This window comes from Crocodylus porosus, unplaced genomic scaffold (genome assembly GCF_001723895.1).
Source record: "Crocodylus porosus isolate Cpor-Errol unplaced genomic scaffold, CroPor_comp1, whole genome shotgun sequence".
NCBI classification, from domain to species: Eukaryota; Metazoa; Chordata; order Crocodylia; family Crocodylidae; genus Crocodylus; species Crocodylus porosus.
In genome coordinates, this window is record NW_017728918.1 from 33,141,349 (window position 1) to 33,161,715 (window position 20,367).

The 20,367-nt window shown below is 39.8% G+C and overlaps 1 protein-coding gene across 1 annotated transcript in view; it reads left to right on the forward strand.

Annotated features, from left to right (window-relative positions):
- Positions 1 to 20,367, forward strand: part of PXDN (peroxidasin) — an 80,355-nt gene that overhangs the window by 16,779 nt on the left and 43,209 nt on the right. Inside the window, exons 6-11 of the mRNA XM_019538147.1 lie at positions 2,641 to 2,758; positions 6,747 to 6,916; positions 10,046 to 10,318; positions 11,743 to 11,859; positions 14,562 to 14,720; positions 15,619 to 15,731. Of these exons, the coding sequence (XP_019393692.1) occupies positions 2,641 to 2,758; positions 6,747 to 6,916; positions 10,046 to 10,318; positions 11,743 to 11,859; positions 14,562 to 14,720; positions 15,619 to 15,731 (950 nt within the window). The remainder of the gene's footprint in view (positions 1 to 2,640; positions 2,759 to 6,746; positions 6,917 to 10,045; positions 10,319 to 11,742; positions 11,860 to 14,561; positions 14,721 to 15,618; positions 15,732 to 20,367) is intronic.

Sequence of the window (20,367 nt, forward strand, 5' to 3'; positions counted from 1 at the left end):
CTGACTAGTTTGTAACAGGCCATTACATACCCCCTCAGCCTTCTCTTGTGGAGGCTGAACAGGTTCAGGTTCCGTAGCCTCTCCTCATAAGGTCTGCCCTGCTGCCCCCTGATCATGTGAGTGGCCCTCCTCTGGACCCTCTCCATGTTGTCCACATGCCTCCTTGAAGTGCAGCACCCAGAACTGGACACAGTACTCCAGCTGCGGCCTGACTGGTGCCGCATAGAGGGGGAGTATCACCTCCTTAGACCTGCTCGAGATGCATCTGTGGATGCATGACAAGGTACGGTTGGCCTACCTGACTGCATCCCCGCACTGCCGGCCCATGTTCATCTTGGAGTCAATGATGACTCCGAGATCCTTTTCTGCCTCTGCACTGACAAGAATGGAGTTCCCCAACCTGTAGGTATGGTGCCAGTTGTTCCTCCCCAGGCGCATCACTTTGCACTTGTCAGTGTTGAATCCCAAATTTACTGAACATGTGGCATATTACCATTTACCATGTGATTAGCACTTGAATTGCATAATAAATGTAATTTCTGCCAGGGCCCTTGGATGCATAAACATAAAGTAAGATTCAGTCTTTCTTTCATGTGCTTATCCTTTCTTTTTGCAATGTCATCTACCATCTCTGCTAATGATTTCCACATGTGCTTTTCTAGCAGTGACTTCTACCTAACCTTACATATCTTCATGTATGCCCTGCTATTATCTCGTGACACTTCATTTTTCCTCCCAAACTCGTGGTAAACTATTCTTCAGAGAAAGAGAAAAGAAGCTATTTTGATATGCATCTGTGAACTTGCTTATAGAGAAACATTAGATTGTTTTATATGTCATTAACCAATACAGAACTAAACACGTTAAGACTCAACTTTTGATGTTGATGATGAGCTGATTGTAAACAAGATCGTTCGTACCTATACTGGGCACATCTACATGAGACGCTTCAAGCACAGTAGGCTAATTCTACTGCACCTTAGTGCGGCAGGCAAAACCCATGCTTATGCGTTAATGCGCAGTAGTGCCAATTACAGTGCATTGTTTAGTACCTGTAATTACAGGTACTTAATGCAGCGTATTTACAGCATATTAATGAACATGTAGTCCTGCCCACTGAGGGCTAACATGTTTAACAGTGAGCACACCTACACATTCATTAATGTGCCATAATTATGGTGCATTAAGGTTAGTACCTGTAACTACAGGTATTACCTTAATGAGCTGTAATTGGTGCTACTGCGCATTAGCTTTGTTGGTGATGCTAGTGTGTAGTAGACAAATTTTGCTGTACATTAGCACTGGTGAGCACATTGCCCACCATGCTAAAATACAGTAGAATTAGTCTACTATGCTTGAAGCATCTTGTATAGATGCACACACTGTGTTATTGTATCATAGCGCTATTAACTGTCATTAGCCAACATGCATAGATAAAAGCCCTATGGCATGAGAGGGACCTAAGAACTGAATATGTTCATATTGGAAAGTTTTTTCCTTTCTGTATTTGTCTGCTGTAAATTCCTCCAAGCAGCTGTTTTAACTGGCTTTCAGCTTCAGAATATCAAGTAACATTATTGTTCCACATAGTACTGAAAAACTTATAAAAATAATTTTAGAAAATAACTCTTCCTGTACAGTTCTTTAATTTTGATTGGAATTAACACATTCAATCTACTCAGACAAGAATAGCTCCTTTATGCAGACATACTGGATAAATGTGATGCTACCATGCTAAGAAAGAAACAAATTGCCAAAAATCCTACAATTAATGTTTCTGTCTGAGGGGTGTGGAGCCTCGAAATACTGGAACAATCCTTACTGAAAATGGAAGCAAAAAGTGTACTGGATAAATGTGTATTATATGCAATGGATTATATACTGCTGTCATCTGAGGTTTCCCTTCTGGGCACACAGAATTCCTGTTGGCTCCAAAGAGCAATCTGAGCACAAATAGAATGGAAGTGAGACCGTTTAGTAGTCAGTTTTGATATTTGATACTGTTTCATATACTGTGTTGCTTTTTGTAGAATGGATATAGGATCAAGAAAGTTTTAAGGAATTGTTCCTGACTTGGAAAAGTGTGAAAGTTCTTATTGACATGGGTAGGATTAGGTGACTCTGATACATTCAGTCAAGCTTGCAAAAAGTATTTTACATGCACATTGAAGAATCTTTTCTTTCAGAAGAGTTAGTGTAACTTACACCATGACACTTTTACCTTCCCATAGCCCTGGGTTACTCAATTTCTAAGCGGCTGAGTGACATATGCCCTATGAGCTGTAGTGTTTTGCAGTTAACCCCTTGCAGGCTACTGTGCTTGTTGGTGTAATGCTGTTTCTTAGAAAGTAAATCAAAATGTGTGTTTAAAATAAATACTGTGCTCCAGAGTCTGATATAAATTTGTAAAGGTATTTTTTTTAGTTTGACACAAAGAAGTATTAGATATCAGATAACCAGTGATAGTGCTATATGATAAAAAGTGTGTTTAATCCTGATCATGCATATAAATTGTTTCATTTAAAACTTCTGTGAAAAGCATTATTCTATAAGGTACATAGGAAAAATATAAATATTGTTAGCCATTCTTTAGTAATTTTAACAAACAGCTTTTCCTTATACATTTTATTGTTGATTTAGAGAGGCCAAGAATTACATCAGAGCCTCAAGATGTAGATGTTACCTCAGGGAATACAGTATACTTCACTTGCAGAGCTGAAGGGAATCCTAAACCAGAAATTATTTGGCTTCGAAACAAGTAAGCTTGGGCAAAGGGCATGGGGAGGAGGGAGAGAGAGAAATAGTACATATGTTTGCTGTGCAATACATTTTAAGTATTTCAATTTTAAGAACACCATCATATTATATAAAGTAATTAAAATTGGGTCCAGTTCCTTTGTGGTTCAAAACATGACAGTCTTATAATAAAAAGCTCAGAAAACATGTGTGTGATATTGTAGGCAAGATATTCAGTTGCAGTTTCTCGCAAAAAAATCCTATACACCAAACGAACAAGCAAGCAAACCCATAGATTGATTTAAATGATGTATTGTGTACAAGGACTAGGTAATCCTATATGTGCATATAATTGCCCAGTTTGCATGTGGAAGTGAGGAGTTTTCAAGTGCAGTACGTAGGTGCTTCTGTATTTTTTATAGCTTTAACCATTCTTGCATTTCCTCTAGCATGGCTATAGTATTGTAGACTGATCAGATTCTGCCATGCCTTACATACCGCTTTAATAATTCAAAGATCTTGAGAGGTCCTTTTGATAAGGTCCTTCACCAAGGATTTTAAAACAAAACTGTGTTGCTATGGAATTAGAGGGAAGATTCTTTTGCAGACTGAGAGCTGTTTAAAAGGTGAGATGGAAAGAGTAGAGCTAAATGCTCACTTTTAAGGGTGGAGGAAGCTCATTAGTAAAGTTTCACAGGGATTTGTGCTGAACCCACTGTTGCTCAACATTTTCATCAGTGATCTGGAAAAAGGGTGCCCAATGAAATTTCCAAGTTTACAGATGATACCAAATTATTCTAGGTAGTCAGTTCCAAACTGATGGAGGGGAGCAACAGAAAGATCTTATCTAGCTAAGTGAGTGGGCAAAAAAAAAAAAGATGAACTTCAGTGTTGATACATGCCAGGTAATAAATTTGGGGAAAAATAACCTTAGCTACATACATGCACAATACTTTGTTCTCATCTAGCTGTTATGAGTCAGGAGAGAGAACTTGGAGTCATTGTGGATAATTCTTTAAAAATGTCTGTTCAATGTGCAGCCAGACCAAAAAAGCTAATAAAATGGTGGGCATCAATAGAAAGAGAATTTAAAACAAAATGTAGGACATTGTCGTGCCACTTAGAAAACCATACTGTCCCCACATCTTGAATATCTTGTGCAGTTCCGGTGTTCTCATTTACAAAAGGATGTAGTAGAATTAGAAAAGGTACAGAGAAGGCAACCAAAATGATCAGGGGCATGAAGCCGCTGTCATAGCAGGGGAGACTTAAAAGACTAGGACTCTTCAATTTGGAAAGGCTGAGGGCTGGATGCAATAGAGGTTTATAAAATCATGAAGAGTGTGGACAAAGTGAACAGACAACTGATATGAGCCAAGTCCCAGAATACTAGAACTAGGGAATACCCACTACAATTAGCAGAAGGCAAGTTTAAAACCAACAACAGAAAGTACTTCTTAGGCAATGTTCAGTTAACTTGTGGAATTCATTTCCAAGAAGGTAGTAGAGGCAGATAGATTAATCAGGTTCAAAAAGGAACTAGATGAATTCATGGATGTTAGAACTATTAATAATTGTTGACTAGAACAGTTGAAGATGTTTCCTCTGGCACTTCAAAACCAATAAAGGTAGATGCCAGGGAGGGTAACGAATAGGGGATATTTCTCTAGATCGGAGGTGGGCAAAGTCTGGCATGCGGGCAGATCGGTCCCACGGCAGACTCCACTTCCCAGCAGCCCCTGCCATGTTACTGCAGCTGCTTTCCATGGAGACCCCAGGAGCAGCAGGGCTGTGACAGTGTGGGTTAGGCCAGGGTTTCCATGGAGACCAGCCCCAGCAGCACTGGCCTGGGCAAGCCTCATCTGCCATTTTGCCCACCCCTGCTCTAGATACATCTGGTTCAGTGTTCTTACTCTAATGCATCCACCCTGCCATTGTTGGAGGCAGGATCCTGGGTTAGATGCCCCATTAGTCTGACGCAGTATGGCACATCCTGTTTTCTTATGAAATGGTTAAAATTAAAACAAAAAAATTGTACACTAAAAATGTTATCCTCTGTCCTCCCCCCACACTCCTTCAGCTTAGTTATACATGTGCAGTGCATTTTTTAGTTGGTTCTTGCTGTTGGTGTTGGTTGATTTGTTTTGTTTTTAGAACTTTTTCTTTTCTTGTATGAGAAGCACAGGTGATACTGATTGCTTTTAAAGGAAAAGTACAGAAGTATTTATGTTGGAAAAAAATGAAGAATGCCTGCACTTTTCAAACGCACACAAAGGAACTCACTGTTCAAAAGGGAGCTTAGCAAAGCTCCTTGATGTAATTGAAGGGCTTCAAGTGAAACACCCCCCACACCCTCCCCCCCCACACACTCCTCCTTACATTTTAAAGTAGCCAAAATAACTTTTTTATTTTTTAATTAATCAATTGCTGATAAAATTGAACAATATGACATCTTGGTCTTGAAGCCCCTATTGGCAGGGGTGGGAGTTTCCTGTGTAGAGTGGAAATAGAAATTCCTTAATTCTTGTTTTTCAGTAGTGAACTTCAATGTCACAATTATTCCATTAAAATTTGTTCTGGCTTCGCTACTTCTTATAATCAACAAAAACATGTATTCAGAATCCACATGTGAACGAGTTTTAACAAGAAGTATGAAATTGGGGTGTATGTTTATTGACACTGGCTTTATATCATTCTCCATGCTGCCAAAATGCAAAATAAATCTGTTTGCAAAGATGGTTGAAAGTGGCAAGATTTCAGTCATGGAGGTTGGTCTGTTGAGCAATCTTTATAGCATTTGGAAAGGTAGATCAGTAGTTACTCTTGGAATTGCACAAAATGGATAAGTGGTTCATCTTTAATTTGTGCTTTTTGTGTTGGGTTAAAAGCACTGGAATTGCATGAGGTAGCTAGTAAATCATCCATCTTGTGGAGTCACAGGTGCAGGCACTGAAGAGCATAGCTATAACCTGTTTCCTTCTGAATCCCATCTTGGGGCTGTACAAGAACTCTGTGGCTTGTGCCCTGTGTTATTACACAATTAATTGCATGAATGTGTGGCTGGATTCTAACTACAAATGTGATTAACTGGTTAATCATGTCTTAAGTGTAACTGGTGAAGGAACTTAGGGTTCTTTTGGCTGAGAAGTTCTCGTTCTTGAAAGAAGATAGGAATGAGCATGCATATCTCAGTCATTCTTTTACACCCAAATTGTATATGCATTTATATTTTCATACTTACTTGGACTTTTTGGTTCTGTATTCCTAATGTTACATTTTCAAAATTAGTACACTTTTTGCTTCGTACACCTCTTCTTTTTATTAATTATAAGACTAAAAGTTCTATTTTTATACATGCCACAGCATTTAAAACGCAGAAAATTGCTTCGTGTATATTACTGTATTTACCTGCATATGTCACATACCATTCCCCCTTAAAACCAGACCCCAAATTTCAGTTGTGTTTATTAAGCAGGGAAGCTGATTTTCTTCCTGGGGTTGGAATCGGCACCCTGTTTTCATTCTGCTTTACGGTGCAGCCACTGTAGTATTACTGTTCAGGCAGCTGAGGAAGTCACTTGACTTAATGGCTAGTTGTTCTGCACTTTGGTGTTACCAATTGTCTTTCCTTTTAAATGGTTATGATGATCCACTAATCAAGCTAACCTTTCTTAGGGCAATTTTTGCTGCCTACTCGCGGAACCTGGTCTCTCTCTTTCACAGCCTCTTTAGCTCTTTTCAGAACCATAGATCCACCCATGGAGGCCAGTTTTTAGCAGGAGCTAGGCCTTCATCTTTAGTTATGCAGGAAAGGGAGAGTGAGTCAGCTAAAGATTAGGCTCTGTCCCTGCTCTTTGCAGCCATAGCTCTGGACACAACTTTTTTCTTTTAAAAACAAGGTATGTGAGAAAACTTGGTATTTCATTGACATATTTAGACTTGCCTTCTTTGATATGTTTTCTGTGCTTGTAATTTGAAAGATTTAGTTCAGAAGATTCTTGTCTTTACAGTAATGAGCTCAGTATGAAGGAGGATTCCCGCCTAAACTTATTAGATGATGGTACTCTAATGATTGAGAATACTCAAGAGACAGACCAGGGCATTTACCAATGCATGGCAAAAAATGTGGCAGGAGAAGTGAAAACTCAAGAAGTTACTCTTAGGTACTTTGGATCACCAGGTAAAGATTTCACATACCATTGTTTTTTATAAGATCGCTTTAAAAATAAAGTACATTGGGTTTTCTACAGGTTTTTACTTCTTCTGCATCTTTGCACAATCATCAGCCCTTTATAGGAGTACTATTCTAATTGCATGTCACATTAAGAATCATGAAGTTTATTTTCAGAAGTACATGAGGGAACGAAAAAGAAGATATTGAAGGGTGCACGCATTCAGTGCTCTGGTATAACTTTAGAGACAGATTTTAAATCATTAAAACAAAAATAGTAATGAACTGTGGGTTAGGTCAATTAGGTAAATGTTTTAGCCATATTTCTCCATACTTCTTGAGTTATGCCTAATACTTCTTGAGTTGTGCTTGGGTCTTCTAATTGCTTCATGTTTGTGAACCTTCAGTTTCATTCACAGAAAAAAAAAACAACCCTTAAAAATTACATTCCCATCTGAAAATTTTGTAGTACTCAAGTCATATAATTATGCTTACTATTCCTATAATGGAAAGAAGTTGATCTATGTACTCAAATAGAAGATGACCTTGATTATAAGATGGCCTCCCCAATAATTAGATTCTATACCCGGAAAATTATAACACATTTATACATTTTCCATATACAGAATCTGATTATTGAAACATTTGCAGGGCAATAATCTGAAGGATCAGGTAGCTTCTTTGCTCTCTGCTTCCCTCCAGCTTTTGCACCTGACAGCCCCTTCATCCTTTTCTTACTGTCAGACTCTGCTGTCTCTGAGCACATATAAGTGAGGAACAAATTTGAAAATAATAACTTTGAAGTTAAGTATGGCTGTAGAAATGTGCATATAGTACCCACAAACATAGTTTATCCAAAATTGAAGTGTTATCTTTTTTTCAAACTGCTGCACATTTTAGTATGAACACACTTTTGAGTAGCACTTTGACACCTTCTTATGCATAGTACAAACTATGCACAATATTAATCCAAAGCCACTAGGCTTCTGATTCATCACATAGTTAATTGGGCTGGGCTCCACCAGACTCAACAGCATTTCAAGTCATGGTGACCCGACAGCTCAGCACTAATCAGTGTTATGTGTACTTCAGATACTCCACAAAGGATTCATGCTCTAATTAGCCCCAACTTGTGGCTGCAACCAGGTCCAAAAATGTATAGGCAGATGAGACACAGGGCATCCTGGTCTGGTTTCACCTTGTGGAGGGCCACGCCACACTAATAATATATATGTTTCAGGCTGAAAGAGGGGATGAGAGGGATTCTGGGTGAACTGTTTGGGGCTCTATTTGGTGATGTTTGTCAGGCATTTAAAGTGAAGAAGCAGGAATCATTGGAAATGGGAAAGAAAGGTGAAGCTTAGCTGTGGGAATGAAAAGGAAGTAAAAATGTATGTAGTGTAGTAGCTGACCCTGACTTGGAAAAAGAATCAGGTGGTAAGGAGGACTGTGCTTAATGGGCACTGCCACATAGGCTGAACTAACCTATCCTATTCAGATAGGTTGCACTAGCCTATCCTTGTGGTAGGTTCCCATTAGCACTTTGGCACCAGCAGAGGGTCTTGGAGCTTGTTTCAGCCTCTCCAAGTGCTGGCCTGGTATTGCAGTACCTCCAGGCCCAGTGCATGTTCCCTGTTGGTGAAACAACTACCCATTTTTTTTTGTTAGGGCCACATGCAACAACAACAAAAAAAAGTAAGTTCCCATCACCATGTTTGCCCATATGAGCCATGTGTTTGATAGTCATCCTTAGTGTTGGCTGTATTTAATCAACTTCATTGTTGGTTTCTCTTGCTGAACACATGCTGTTTTTGGCAGCAGTTTATATGTATGTGATTATAAGACGGGCTTTTTCCCTCAGGCCAATTGAGATATTTTCCCCCATCTTGTATTCAAGTAAATATTGTATTTAAAATATTTCAATTAAAATAATTTGGGGTTTTTTTCATGTATTTAACAGTGTTTGGTCTATAGGTAGTTTATTTCCATGCATCAGGTCCCAGGCACATGTTCATTTAAAGCCTTCCTGGGATCTGATCCCTATCTCAACAGTTATGCTTCCCGCTGTGGCAGACATACGTGGCAGGAGGTGCAATTGTCAGCCCTGGGTCTGTTCAAGGGCTTCTGCCTGAACTGTTTAAATCTCACTTTCAGCAGCTCCAGTAGGGCTTCTGGATGTGTGTGTGTGTGGCAGGGGGATCAGAGGCTTCTGGCAGGCAGAGCAAAAGGGCTTTCACTAATGGGGACTTTAAACTTCAGGCCTGGCATTTAAACTTGCTGGTGGATGAAACCCTGCTGAGAGCCTCTGATTCCCCACACTTGGCACTCCTGCTAGAGCTGCAGGATGCTGGCTTTAAAGTTCCCAGCAGGGGAAGCTCTTTGGGCACTACCATATGCAGTCCCCCCTCTGGAAACCTCATCCTCCACAACCTCACTGGGGCTACCCAAAATGAGGCCATTCCGGTGTAGGAGTTTAAACTTATGGGCAGAGGAGCCTGAGGCCCAGTTGAAAAACTGTGATTGCCCTGGGGGCTGGTGCCAACAATTAGTTGCTGGTTGGACACCTGGCAAAATGGTCAGCCTCCACCTTTTGGGGACCCAGGACTGTCAACTGGTTGCTGGGCATTCGCTCTAGACAACCCCAGTACATGGACTTGCCAGACTTTCAATTTAAGAGAGTAGACAAACAAGTCATACGTTATATGTGGAAAATGTTTGTGTCTGGTTTGCCATGTAGCACCTTATATTGGGTGGACATGTGGCACCTTTGCCATTTATGATGCAATTTGCTTGTTAATTGTGGCATAAATGTGGTGTTTAGTGGGGCTCAATTTCTTTCTTGCTGTATCAATATCAACAAGTAACTAAAAAGACATATAACAATTACTGTAGAATTTAATAAGAATAGCAGGGCTTAGAGGTGCACTGATACATTGGTAGATATCAGATTGGTACCAGTATGGAGAAAATTGTCTATATTGGATATCAGCCCAACTTAAAAAAATCAACTTGATGATATGCTTTTAAAGCATGCAATATGTGAAAACCAAATTATTTAAATTTTATATAATTGTCCCATGCAAAATTCAGGAAAACAAGTGTTCCAGTATTTAAACATATATATTTTTTCCCTGACAGCTAGACCAAGTTTTGTGATCCATCCACAAAACACAGAAGTATTAGTTGGAGAAAGCGTTACCTTGGAATGCAGTGCAACTGGCCACCCCCAACCACGAATCACATGGACAAAAGGCGACAGAACTCCTTTACCAAATGATCCTCGAATCACAATAACTCCTTCAGGAGGGCTATACATACAGAATGTGAACCAGGAAGATAGTGGCGAGTATACTTGTTTTGCAACTAACAGCATAGATAATATCCATGCGACTGCTTATATTATAGTCCAAGGTAAGTAACGTTAAACAAGAAGGATGAATTTTGAAATGTGTTTTTTCAAAGCTGTGCATTCATTCAAAGCAAATATGTATTTTTGTGTTTTAATTTCTGGATTGTGAACTTCCAGGTATTCTTTTCATTGTAGGGCTTGATTTTATTCCTAATATAGTCAGTGGAAGTTTTGTTGGACTTCATCAAAAATAAAACTTACTGAAAGTATACCCAAATACCATTTATTCATGTTATGAATTTTCTAGTGCTGAAGATCTCCATAGACTTTCTTTATGTAAACACATATCTATTCAATATCCAGTTTGTAAGTGACTAAGATATTTTCTACAGCAACTAACATTTCCAAAGATTAGGCTATACACTTGGAGTAGGGTGTCATCTTTCTCTTGTTAAGCACTAGGGTGAAAGTGACTGATTGATTTGCTATGATGGTAGCTCTCAGTTGTTCCCTCCTCTTGATACATTAGTATAGCTTTTCTGTTAACTGGAAGTTAAAGTAGTACAGATTGTATTGTACTTAAATGATGATTTATTCCCAGAAAAGTTTGCCAATGCTATAGCATATAAATATTTTCAGGAAAAATAATGTTTGGTACCTTTCTTTTAAACACGGAATGTTACTTGCTAGGTTTTTAAATAGTGATCAGTTATATTTTTCAAGGGCTTTGTAAAAGGGATATAAAAAATAGAAGTTCTTTTTTTAATTTAAAATCTTTCTTCCCATATGAATTCCATCTTTCTCTAGTTAACAAAAAAGGTGTGGGGGCTGCTATTTTTGTACCACTTTTCTTTTAGATTGTACACTCCTTGGAGCAAGAACCATGTCAAGCAGTGCATAATTTTTCAAATTATAGAGAGCCATGTGCTTATGTCTTTTTTTTTCACTTACCTATCAGCTAATGATAGTTACGTGTGGAAAGCCAAACATATTCCTGGTCACAGTGAAATACCATCATGTTACTATACAGACTGGCTTTGTACTTCTTTCACTGTTTTTCTACTGTTTGAAAGCACTGTGTGTTAGCAGAAAAGCCACAGCTCAGGCTGGTTGTGATCACATTGTGTTTTTCTTCATAATTTAGTTGATTTTTTTAAAGAAAGAAAAAAACAAGATATTTTGAATCCAGAGAACATTCCCTACTTGATTATACCAATATTAAGGTACATCATATTTTGGATCTATTCTTCTTGTTTATTACTTGTATTGCAGTACTGTCTAGAAGCCCTACCTGAGATTAGAGCCTTATTATGCTAGGCACTGTTCACTAAGAGACAGTCCTTTCCCAATGAGCTTACAATCTAAAAGAGCTAGAAGAATTCTGTTCCCCACAGACCTCTTCATGTACATAGAAAATCATATATAATTTTAAACAACCGTGCCTTTTCTAATTGTTTTTAAACAGTATCTTTACCCTCTCCCATAGCTTTGCCTCAGTTTATAGTCATTCCTCAAGATAGAACAGTGATTGAGGGACAAACTGTTGACTTTCCTTGTGAAGCACAAGGGTATCCACAACCTGTTATTGCCTGGACTAAAGGAGGTAAGAGGTTTGTTTGTTCATTTTTACTTTTAAGGCTTTTTTAGAATCGCTTATCAAAATGTGATGCATGTGCCACACATGTGATTTAAAAGCTCCCGTTTCTCTGCCTGAAGCTCATAAGCCCCTGGCAGATGTTATATTTGTTGCATGATTTAACATGAGTTTCACGTGTTAAAATTTTAAAGTGCCAGATGTTAAAATAAAAAATGTGGTAGAGCCATTGCAAAAATGGCTAACCTGCCTTAAAGAAGTTAGTCACTGAAAGTAGAACTTCTTTGTGGTATGTAAACATCCCATGTTAATTTTAATATCTAGAATGTTACTTAAACCTGCCAGTACCCCACAGTGCTCTCATCTCCTTCCCTCCCTCCAGGGCTTCCTGACAGCCCATCTAGTGGTTAGCTGTCAGGGAGGCTTGCACTCAGTCCTGTTCATTTAAAGTGCTCAGAGTCTGAGCAGTCTGGGACCTTGTAGTCACTCACTGTTCCCAGGTTGCCTGTGTTCTCTTTCAAGTCCTGGGAGAAGGGGGAGCCAAAGACCAGCCTCCTGCTATCGCCCTGACTGGGAAGATGCTTTTGTTCCCCCAAGCCCTGGAGATCATGGCTGCCTTGATCACCAGGGCCCAAGGCTTTCATACTGGGCATGACATACCCCTGCAGCTGGGAGCCCTGTCAGCTGATGGGGCTCCCAGCTGCAGGAAAGACCTGCTACATGTGCAAATTATTGCTTGGTAGCAACCAACCATAAAGTAAGTACACATTTTCAAGGTCTAACTTTATTGCTGGTTGTAACCTTTTATCGTGTGAGAAGTACTTTGCATGTATAGATGTTCTTAAGATAATTCCACAGTTAACCAGTTAATTGTACAATAATATGTCAAGGGGGCCTTAGTGTATATACCTGTAGAGTAAGAAAAAACATGAGACTTCTAGCAGGAAAAGCAATCTACAGGTGCCTCTTTAAATAGTGATTCATATAAAGCAGAGTTTTAGTGAAAACTTGATGTTTTTGAAAACGGTGTTGGTGATCTTCCTTCTTCACCTTCTAAAGTGGCCATAATCACCTCTTATGTAGCGTAGTCACTGATGAGAGAGGGATTGTAGGTGGAGAGGGAGAATAAAGAGATGAGACTGGCACTCAGCTTTATTTTGATGTTCTTTGTTTCATTCCTGTTATATTGGTATATTCCAGTTCTGCAATTCTAGTTATTATTTAGCTCGATGGGATAGGGAGAGGAGACGCTATGTGAAGATCCTCTTTCTTAATATGAAATAACAAAGGACTTTATTTGCATCCTTCCTGTGATGATGTGTTAGATGCTTTTGGAGATGCTTCTTATATGCGAGTATGATTTCTTCTGTTTCTTAATGGAAAAGACCAATATTGTGAATGTACCATATTTATGCCATTAGATAAGGTTTTCCCCCCCTATTTAACATGGGGAAAGAGCCCCTTACCTTAATCGAGCATGAGGCAGCGGGGGGCAGGGGTTAGGGCTGAAGCTGGAGCTGCAGCTGCTGCCTGCCCCCAGCTGCCTCTCCATGCTGAGCCACTCCTTCCCAGTCAGCGCCCCCGCTCCATACTGTTTCTCTTCTTTCCCCCTGTGTTACACTCCTGCTTAGCTTTGCACCACAGACTTCATCTTTGCTACAGCCTGGAGCATGAATTATGTGCTCCAGCCCAGTTCTGTAGCAGCAGTGCCAGCTCTGCACCACTCCAATGGGGCTAGGTTGAAGCCATGCTTTGTGCCCCAGGCTGCAGCAGAGAGAGCCTACCAGCAAGGAGCAAAGATTAAATGGGGGAGTGTGAAGGGGCAGGCGGTCGCGGAGAGATTTCAGGGGGAACAGAGACGGGAGGAAGGTGGGGCAGGGACCTGAATCTGCAGGGGCAAAGATAAGGGGGCGGAGATGGAGGGGCAGGCAGTGGGGGAGAGATGTCAGAGGGGTGGAGACAGGAGGAAGGTGGGCAGGAACCCCAAACTGCAGGGAGCAGAAGCAGTGTATAGAGAGGGAAAGGGGAGGGAGGGGCATGAGAAGGGTGATCAGGACAGCCTGAGGGTGCAGGGGGACAGGCACAATGGGAAGATTGGGGGTAGAGAAGCAGCAGGAGGCAGGCTGCCTGTTTCTCACTGTCTGCCCCACCACCTCCATACTGCCATTGTTATCTGCCCCTGGCTACCTGTCTCTCACTGCTTTCTCCACTGCCTGCCCCACCATGTGCCCCTCTACGGCCTGTCCTTCACTTCCCCCACTGCCTGCCCCATTACTGCCTCCTCCTATGTGTCCCCTCCCTACTACCTCCCCCACTGTTTGTCCCTCCCACCACCTACCCCATTACTGTTCCCCTCATGACCTCTCCCCTCACCACTTGGTAGTAGTGGAAGGATAAATTGAAGATGATTCTCCAATAATTAGATTTCGTATATGGAAAACTTATAGTATATTTATAAATTTTCTATGTATAGAATCTAATTATTGGGAGATCATCTTAAATTCAAGGTCATCTTGTATTCAGGCAAATATGGTCTGTTGTGGCAGTAGGTAATGGTTTCCAAAAATTTGTCCTAAATTAAAAAAAGCAACTAGACATTTCACAAAACAAAATTGTTGTTAGCATAAACCCTAATTTCTTGCATTTTCATTTTTTAAAAATAAATAATTTATCTTACGTAGTTATAACTCATAAATTATGTTGCGGTTCAGGGAGCCAACTGTCGGTTGATAGAAGACATTTAGTACTGTCATCTGGAACCTTGAGGATTTCCAGAGTGGCTTTACATGACCAAGGCCAATATGAGTGTCAAGCTGTCAATATTATAGGATCTCAGAGAATTACTGTATACCTAACAGTACAACCCAGAGGTACGTTTTCAATATCCATATTTGCATCTGTTAAAAAATGCTACATTTAGACTGAGGTTAAAATATTAACTTAGATGCATGGTTTATTCTTTTCATCATGGATATTAGACTTTCTTAAATGTTGAAGTCTCTGGTTGAAATAATTCCAAAAGGCACTTTTTACCTTTATCACAGTATAATTCATATAATTAGTACATTCTTTCTTGTTCAGTATTTAACACAAGCAAGACTTGATGCTTTTTGGGAACTCTGAGTGCTCTTATAATATGAAAAGATCTTATTATATGAAAACGCCTGAAAGTGTGGATGTAATTTAGTAGAAGAATAATGATATTTTAGCTGGTTTAAATTTGCTTTTGCAGGTTTTCAGGGGAACAGGAAATCACATTACTGGCACAGAGGCTCACACTTTCTCTGAAATTGTAAAGCCTGCAGGTTCTAGAGCTGTTAAAGAAAATATTTCAGTTTCCAGAATATTCGAATATGGATATAGCAGTTTTTCCACTGCTTTCTTCTCAGAAACGACCAGACTGGTCAACCAGACTCTTATTTTTTGCAGAGGCTGGAAATCAACTGGACCCCAAAATCATGGAAAACTTTAGTCCAAATGGGGTTTTAACATTTGACAATAGTTGTAAACAACTGAGAACAAAGTAGTGTAATAGTTTCCTTTAAAAACAGAATATTATCTGTCCCATAGTAAAGATTTTGCTGATATTTTTATGTACAGATAATGGTACTTTCAAAATATTATTTTTATTTTTTAAAAATATCCTTGGCTTTTAAAAAAATTAATTAATCTAATGGTTGCATTTATTTAGTATAGTTCCTGTTTCAAATTATTTGCCTCTGAATTTTTTTACTGTTCTTTTTAACTGTCAATGTAACTTCTTTTTAGTTACCCCGGTGTTCGCTAGCGTTCCAAGTGATATGACAGTAGAAGTTGGAACAAATGTTCAGATTCCCTGCAGTAGTCAGGGAGAGCCTGAGCCAGTAATAACATGGAACAAGGTAATAGATCTTTGTTGGACTGATTTTAGAATGCAGTGCCTCCTTCACATTTCACTGGTGTCAAATCAGGCTTTAAGTGCAGAGCAGCAGACTGTTCTGCTTGTTCTGTGTCTAAGTAAATTACCACAAATTACATTAGGCTTTGGTCTGGTAATGGTGTCCAGAATGCAGCTACATAATCTGATTCTGCACAGGACTTTGTAACACTTCTCATACGTGTGAACTGAAGTTCATATTGCAGATTTAAAATAAAAGATGCACTGCTAACAACCTCTATTCCAATCTTACATGGTCCATGCTGCTTGACACAGGGGAGGCTCTCATGATGTCAGACTTACTGTGCCCAAAAAACTTTTAAAAGTTGTCAGGTGTTCAGTCAGGGCTCCCAGGTGCAGGATCTTTTTTTAAAGATCCACGGTATCCTGAGCCCAACATGAGGGAAAATTCACTGATGTTTGGCTCATAGCACCACAGACCTTTAAAAAGATACCCTGTCTAGGGAAGAGGCATGAGATGGTACCCCACTGCTCTCTCCACTCCCAGAAACCAGGAGGGGAGGGAGCAGTGGGGTAGTGGTCTCTGCAGCTTCCTAATACCAGTGTGACTGTGGTCTGGGGAATGCATGGAGGAGTCTTTTCCCCACTGCTCTCCACACCTTCCCTAGACCAGGATCCACTTTGGTATGGGGAAGGCACAGGGAGTATGGGAGAGGGGGGTACCTGGAGGCTGCAACACCTATATACTCCCTCTCTTGGAAAGACTTCTAATCATTGAAATTTCCCACAAATTTCCACTGCTAGAAGTGAATGGCTGTTCATATGCATATATACAGTACTGTGGCTGCAACCAAGAGGGTGATTTGGTACCTCATTGTGAAGGTACCTTTCTATCTGTGCTTACGTGGCAAATATTTGTGAATAATTTCCCTAATGAAAATTAGGTAAATAAGCACTGCAAGACCGTTTTCATTTTAGTTGAATGTTATCTAAAGCAAAAAAAAAACATCAGGTAGGGCTTATGTTCAGTCTTGGCTTTTTTTCTTAGGTGAACAGGTAAATGGTGTATGGTATGCTGTATTCTAGCACTGTCCACTGGCAAGCATAAAGAATGTAATGCCAATGGGAATCTTGAAGTTCCTGATTTACATCCCAACATCAATATGGGTTACAAGTATAATGCTGCTTTAATTGTTGTATGTTAAGTCTCCCCACATGCCACAATTTTCAAAAGCATGGTCCTTTAAAATGTGTGCTGAAGCATAATGCAGAGACAAGATTAATATTACCTTTCACTAGGACTCACTGTATTTTGAGGGTTTTATTACAGCCAGTTGTTTGATTCTTTGATTGATCGTATGTGTGATGGTGCACACACATTAACTCTAGTTGCATCTGCTAGCCTAGTGGTGCTCAGTCTTTTTCCCCAACAGGCTGGACAGGCAGTGCCTGATCTGACCATGGTCCAGATGGTGGTTCCAATCCAGTGGCCAGGACCAACAGAGTAGCCACCATACAGCTATTTGGAGGGTGGTGGGAGGCAGCCCACCTTGAGCCCAGCCCCAGGGGGAGAAGGGGGCTTCACCTGGCACACTGGAGGAGCACAGGGCAGGCAAGGAGAAGAGAGGGATATGCCCCACAGGGGGAGGGAGGCATGACCCAGCCCTGCAGGGAAAAGGAACATGACCCAGCCCCACAGGGGGAAGCAGAAAATGACACACAGCACCAACCCAGCCTTGCAGGGGAAAGAGGGCACAGCCTGGCTGCAGCCAGGCTTGCAGGGCTCGGAAATTTGATGTAGGGGAGAGTCATTGTTTTAATGGGCACTGCTCCCCTACTGCCAAATTTCTTGACCTGTGGGCCAAATGTGATGGCTTCATGGAGCTATTTTTTCTTTTATGATATAAAGTGGGTTTGATCCCTTTTGGCAGTTGTCTTTGGCAGATGGCTGCTGGATTTGTCCTTTTATTTTGTATTTATGCACCAGAGTGGATTTGCTTATCTTCCTTCCAGCCCCTAACAATCTATGAATCTTACAAATTTTTAGGTATTTTGAAATTATTTTCCTGCAGCCAGAGATACAGGTTTTCCGGAAAATTTTCCAATGCCCTAAAAACAGCGTGATCTGATTTAGCATATTTGTTTCATGTTTGCATTGCCCTAAATACATGATCCGATTTTGCATTTAGTTTATTTGACTTATATTTAGTAAACAAAACTAAAAAAGTACCCCCAATTGCCACAAGCCATGTTAATTTTATGTCCCAATAGCGACAAGTATTTGAATTGAAATATTTGATTGGGAAAAAAATTAAATAAAACGCACTTAATGTGGCTTATATGTTATATTAAAAAAAATTCAAAGCTTTATGTGGAAATAAATTATTTTTATTGGAAAACTTGTAAACATTTAAAGACAATACATAATAGCATGTACTTCCCGTACATTGTTTGTATTAGACTATGGGCAAGGGCAACTTATCACACTGCATCTTCTTCACTAACTGTGCTTCTAACTGATTCTCCAAAGGCAAGGTATTTTGAGAACTAGGAACAAGCTTAGCAGTGCATTCATTTGTTAGTCTATTCCTCTTTGTCTTGATTGAGCTGAAAGCCTTCCAGTTCCATTCACAAGAAGCTGTTGTTGGTGGAATGCTAAGGATCCTTAACGCAATCCTGGACAACAGTTGGGTGTTAGTTACAGTCTCCCTTGCACCATGTATTCTCTGTTGCCCACTAAATGATGTCGTTGCTCCAGAGTTTTTCTTTTGTGTGGTACTCGGCAATGTCTGTCATCACAGCTATTTCGTTGATGTTGGGGACACTCTTAGCTACTTCTATAATTGTATTGAGAGCAGTAGATAATTCATCTTCTGATAAATGTTGTCCTCTGTGTTGAGGTTCCAAAAGGTTTGATGCCAGATGGACTGGACAAGAGCAAAACTCAGTTCTATTAGTAAACATTTGTTTTACTACTACTTCTTTGGATAGAAGTGAAGGCAAAAGCTCAACTAGATTTTCATTCAGTTGTCTGAATATGTCTGAAATATTTGAAAGGCTTGTTGTATCTCCTTCAAGTTTCTTGATTGCCACTGAAACTGGTAGTAGCAAATTGAACACTCCTTGAACTGGAACCCAGAACACATTGTCGTCGAGAATTTTCTTCTGAATGTTCATGGGAATAATCTGGGATACCATGCCATCTCTTGAAGCACACTGCAAACAGTTTTTTGTGTGCAGCAAACTATGTAAACACGTTGTAGCTGAGCCCCATCTAATTTCTCCTGGCAATAAAAGTGCACTTTCCTTCCTCTGCTTCTCTTTCTGTAATTTCTTCACTCTTCTTAGCAACATGATGATTGTTGAATACCTTCACAATTGCTTTGCCATTTGCCAATATTGTCTTCATTGTATTCACACTTACTATGTCCTTTGCCAGAAGATTCAACCCATGAGCAAGATAGCCAAATACTATTAAATGAGGATACCTTGCCTTTTAATATTTACCATGCAGCTTTCATGTTACTCATATTATCAGTTACGAGGACAAGTACCCTGGAGGGACCGGCACTTCCAATCTCTTCACTCAACAATTTGGCTATATATTCACTGGCATGATGAGAAGATTTGGTAGCAGTTGCTTTCAGGAATTTTGGTTCAGATGCTGCTAACATAATGTTCACTAAAGGATTTCCTTGTATATCAGTCCATCCATCTGACATCAGAGTCAGTGATTCTTCTTTTCCAATCTTTTGAATAACCATTGTTTTAACTCTCATACTATCTAAGAGAGAATCGGGATAACGTGATTATCGGGATAAGCGATAATGTGACAGTAACTTATATGATAGACGAATTAGTTTATGTTCCTTCCAGTATTGATTTTGTATTATGGAAGGAGGTGTATCACTTGCAAATATAGCTCGAGCTAATGTCTCTCATGCTTTTTCTTGATCTTCTGATATTTTGTCCACAAAGCTTGATAAAAAGCTTGACTGTCTTGAACAGCTACTCATGGTGGATCGCATATCTGGTGACAGTGATCTTGAAAGCAAGGATCCCGCTCCTTCTTTTTTGAGACCTGGCAGCTCAACATTTTCATTTTCCATTTTTTGCAAATCTGCTATTTCACTTTAACTACCAAGTTCCTGCAGCAAGAGGGAGAAAATATTTTTATTTTAGCCTATTCTAGCCTGGCCTCATCCATCAGAAAGAGAAGGACAAGCGGCAGAGAATTTGTTTTCCCCCCTCCCTGCGGGAAAGAACACTCTGCTGCTCAACTTGCTTCTCAGTTGCCCTGGGAAAGTATAGTCTGGCCTCTGCCATGGCCAGAGGACTAAGCTCACTTTGCTGGGTTGAAATAATAGTTAACTATCTCTTACATAACTTAAAAAATATATATTGTTAAGCCTAAGCTACTTTGGGTACTTAGTGCAAGCAGAAAAGGAGGATACAAATATTTGAAATAAATAAATAAATGATAGTCCAGAGTTGCATTAACAATTTTTAAAATTATAATGTTTTAATACAATATAGATGCTAGTCTATATGGTGTGTTGTTTAACATATTAATTTGTTTACTTACATAGGATTCCCAAAGCAGACTTCTCAGATGATGTTGTTCTACCACTTCATTGTAT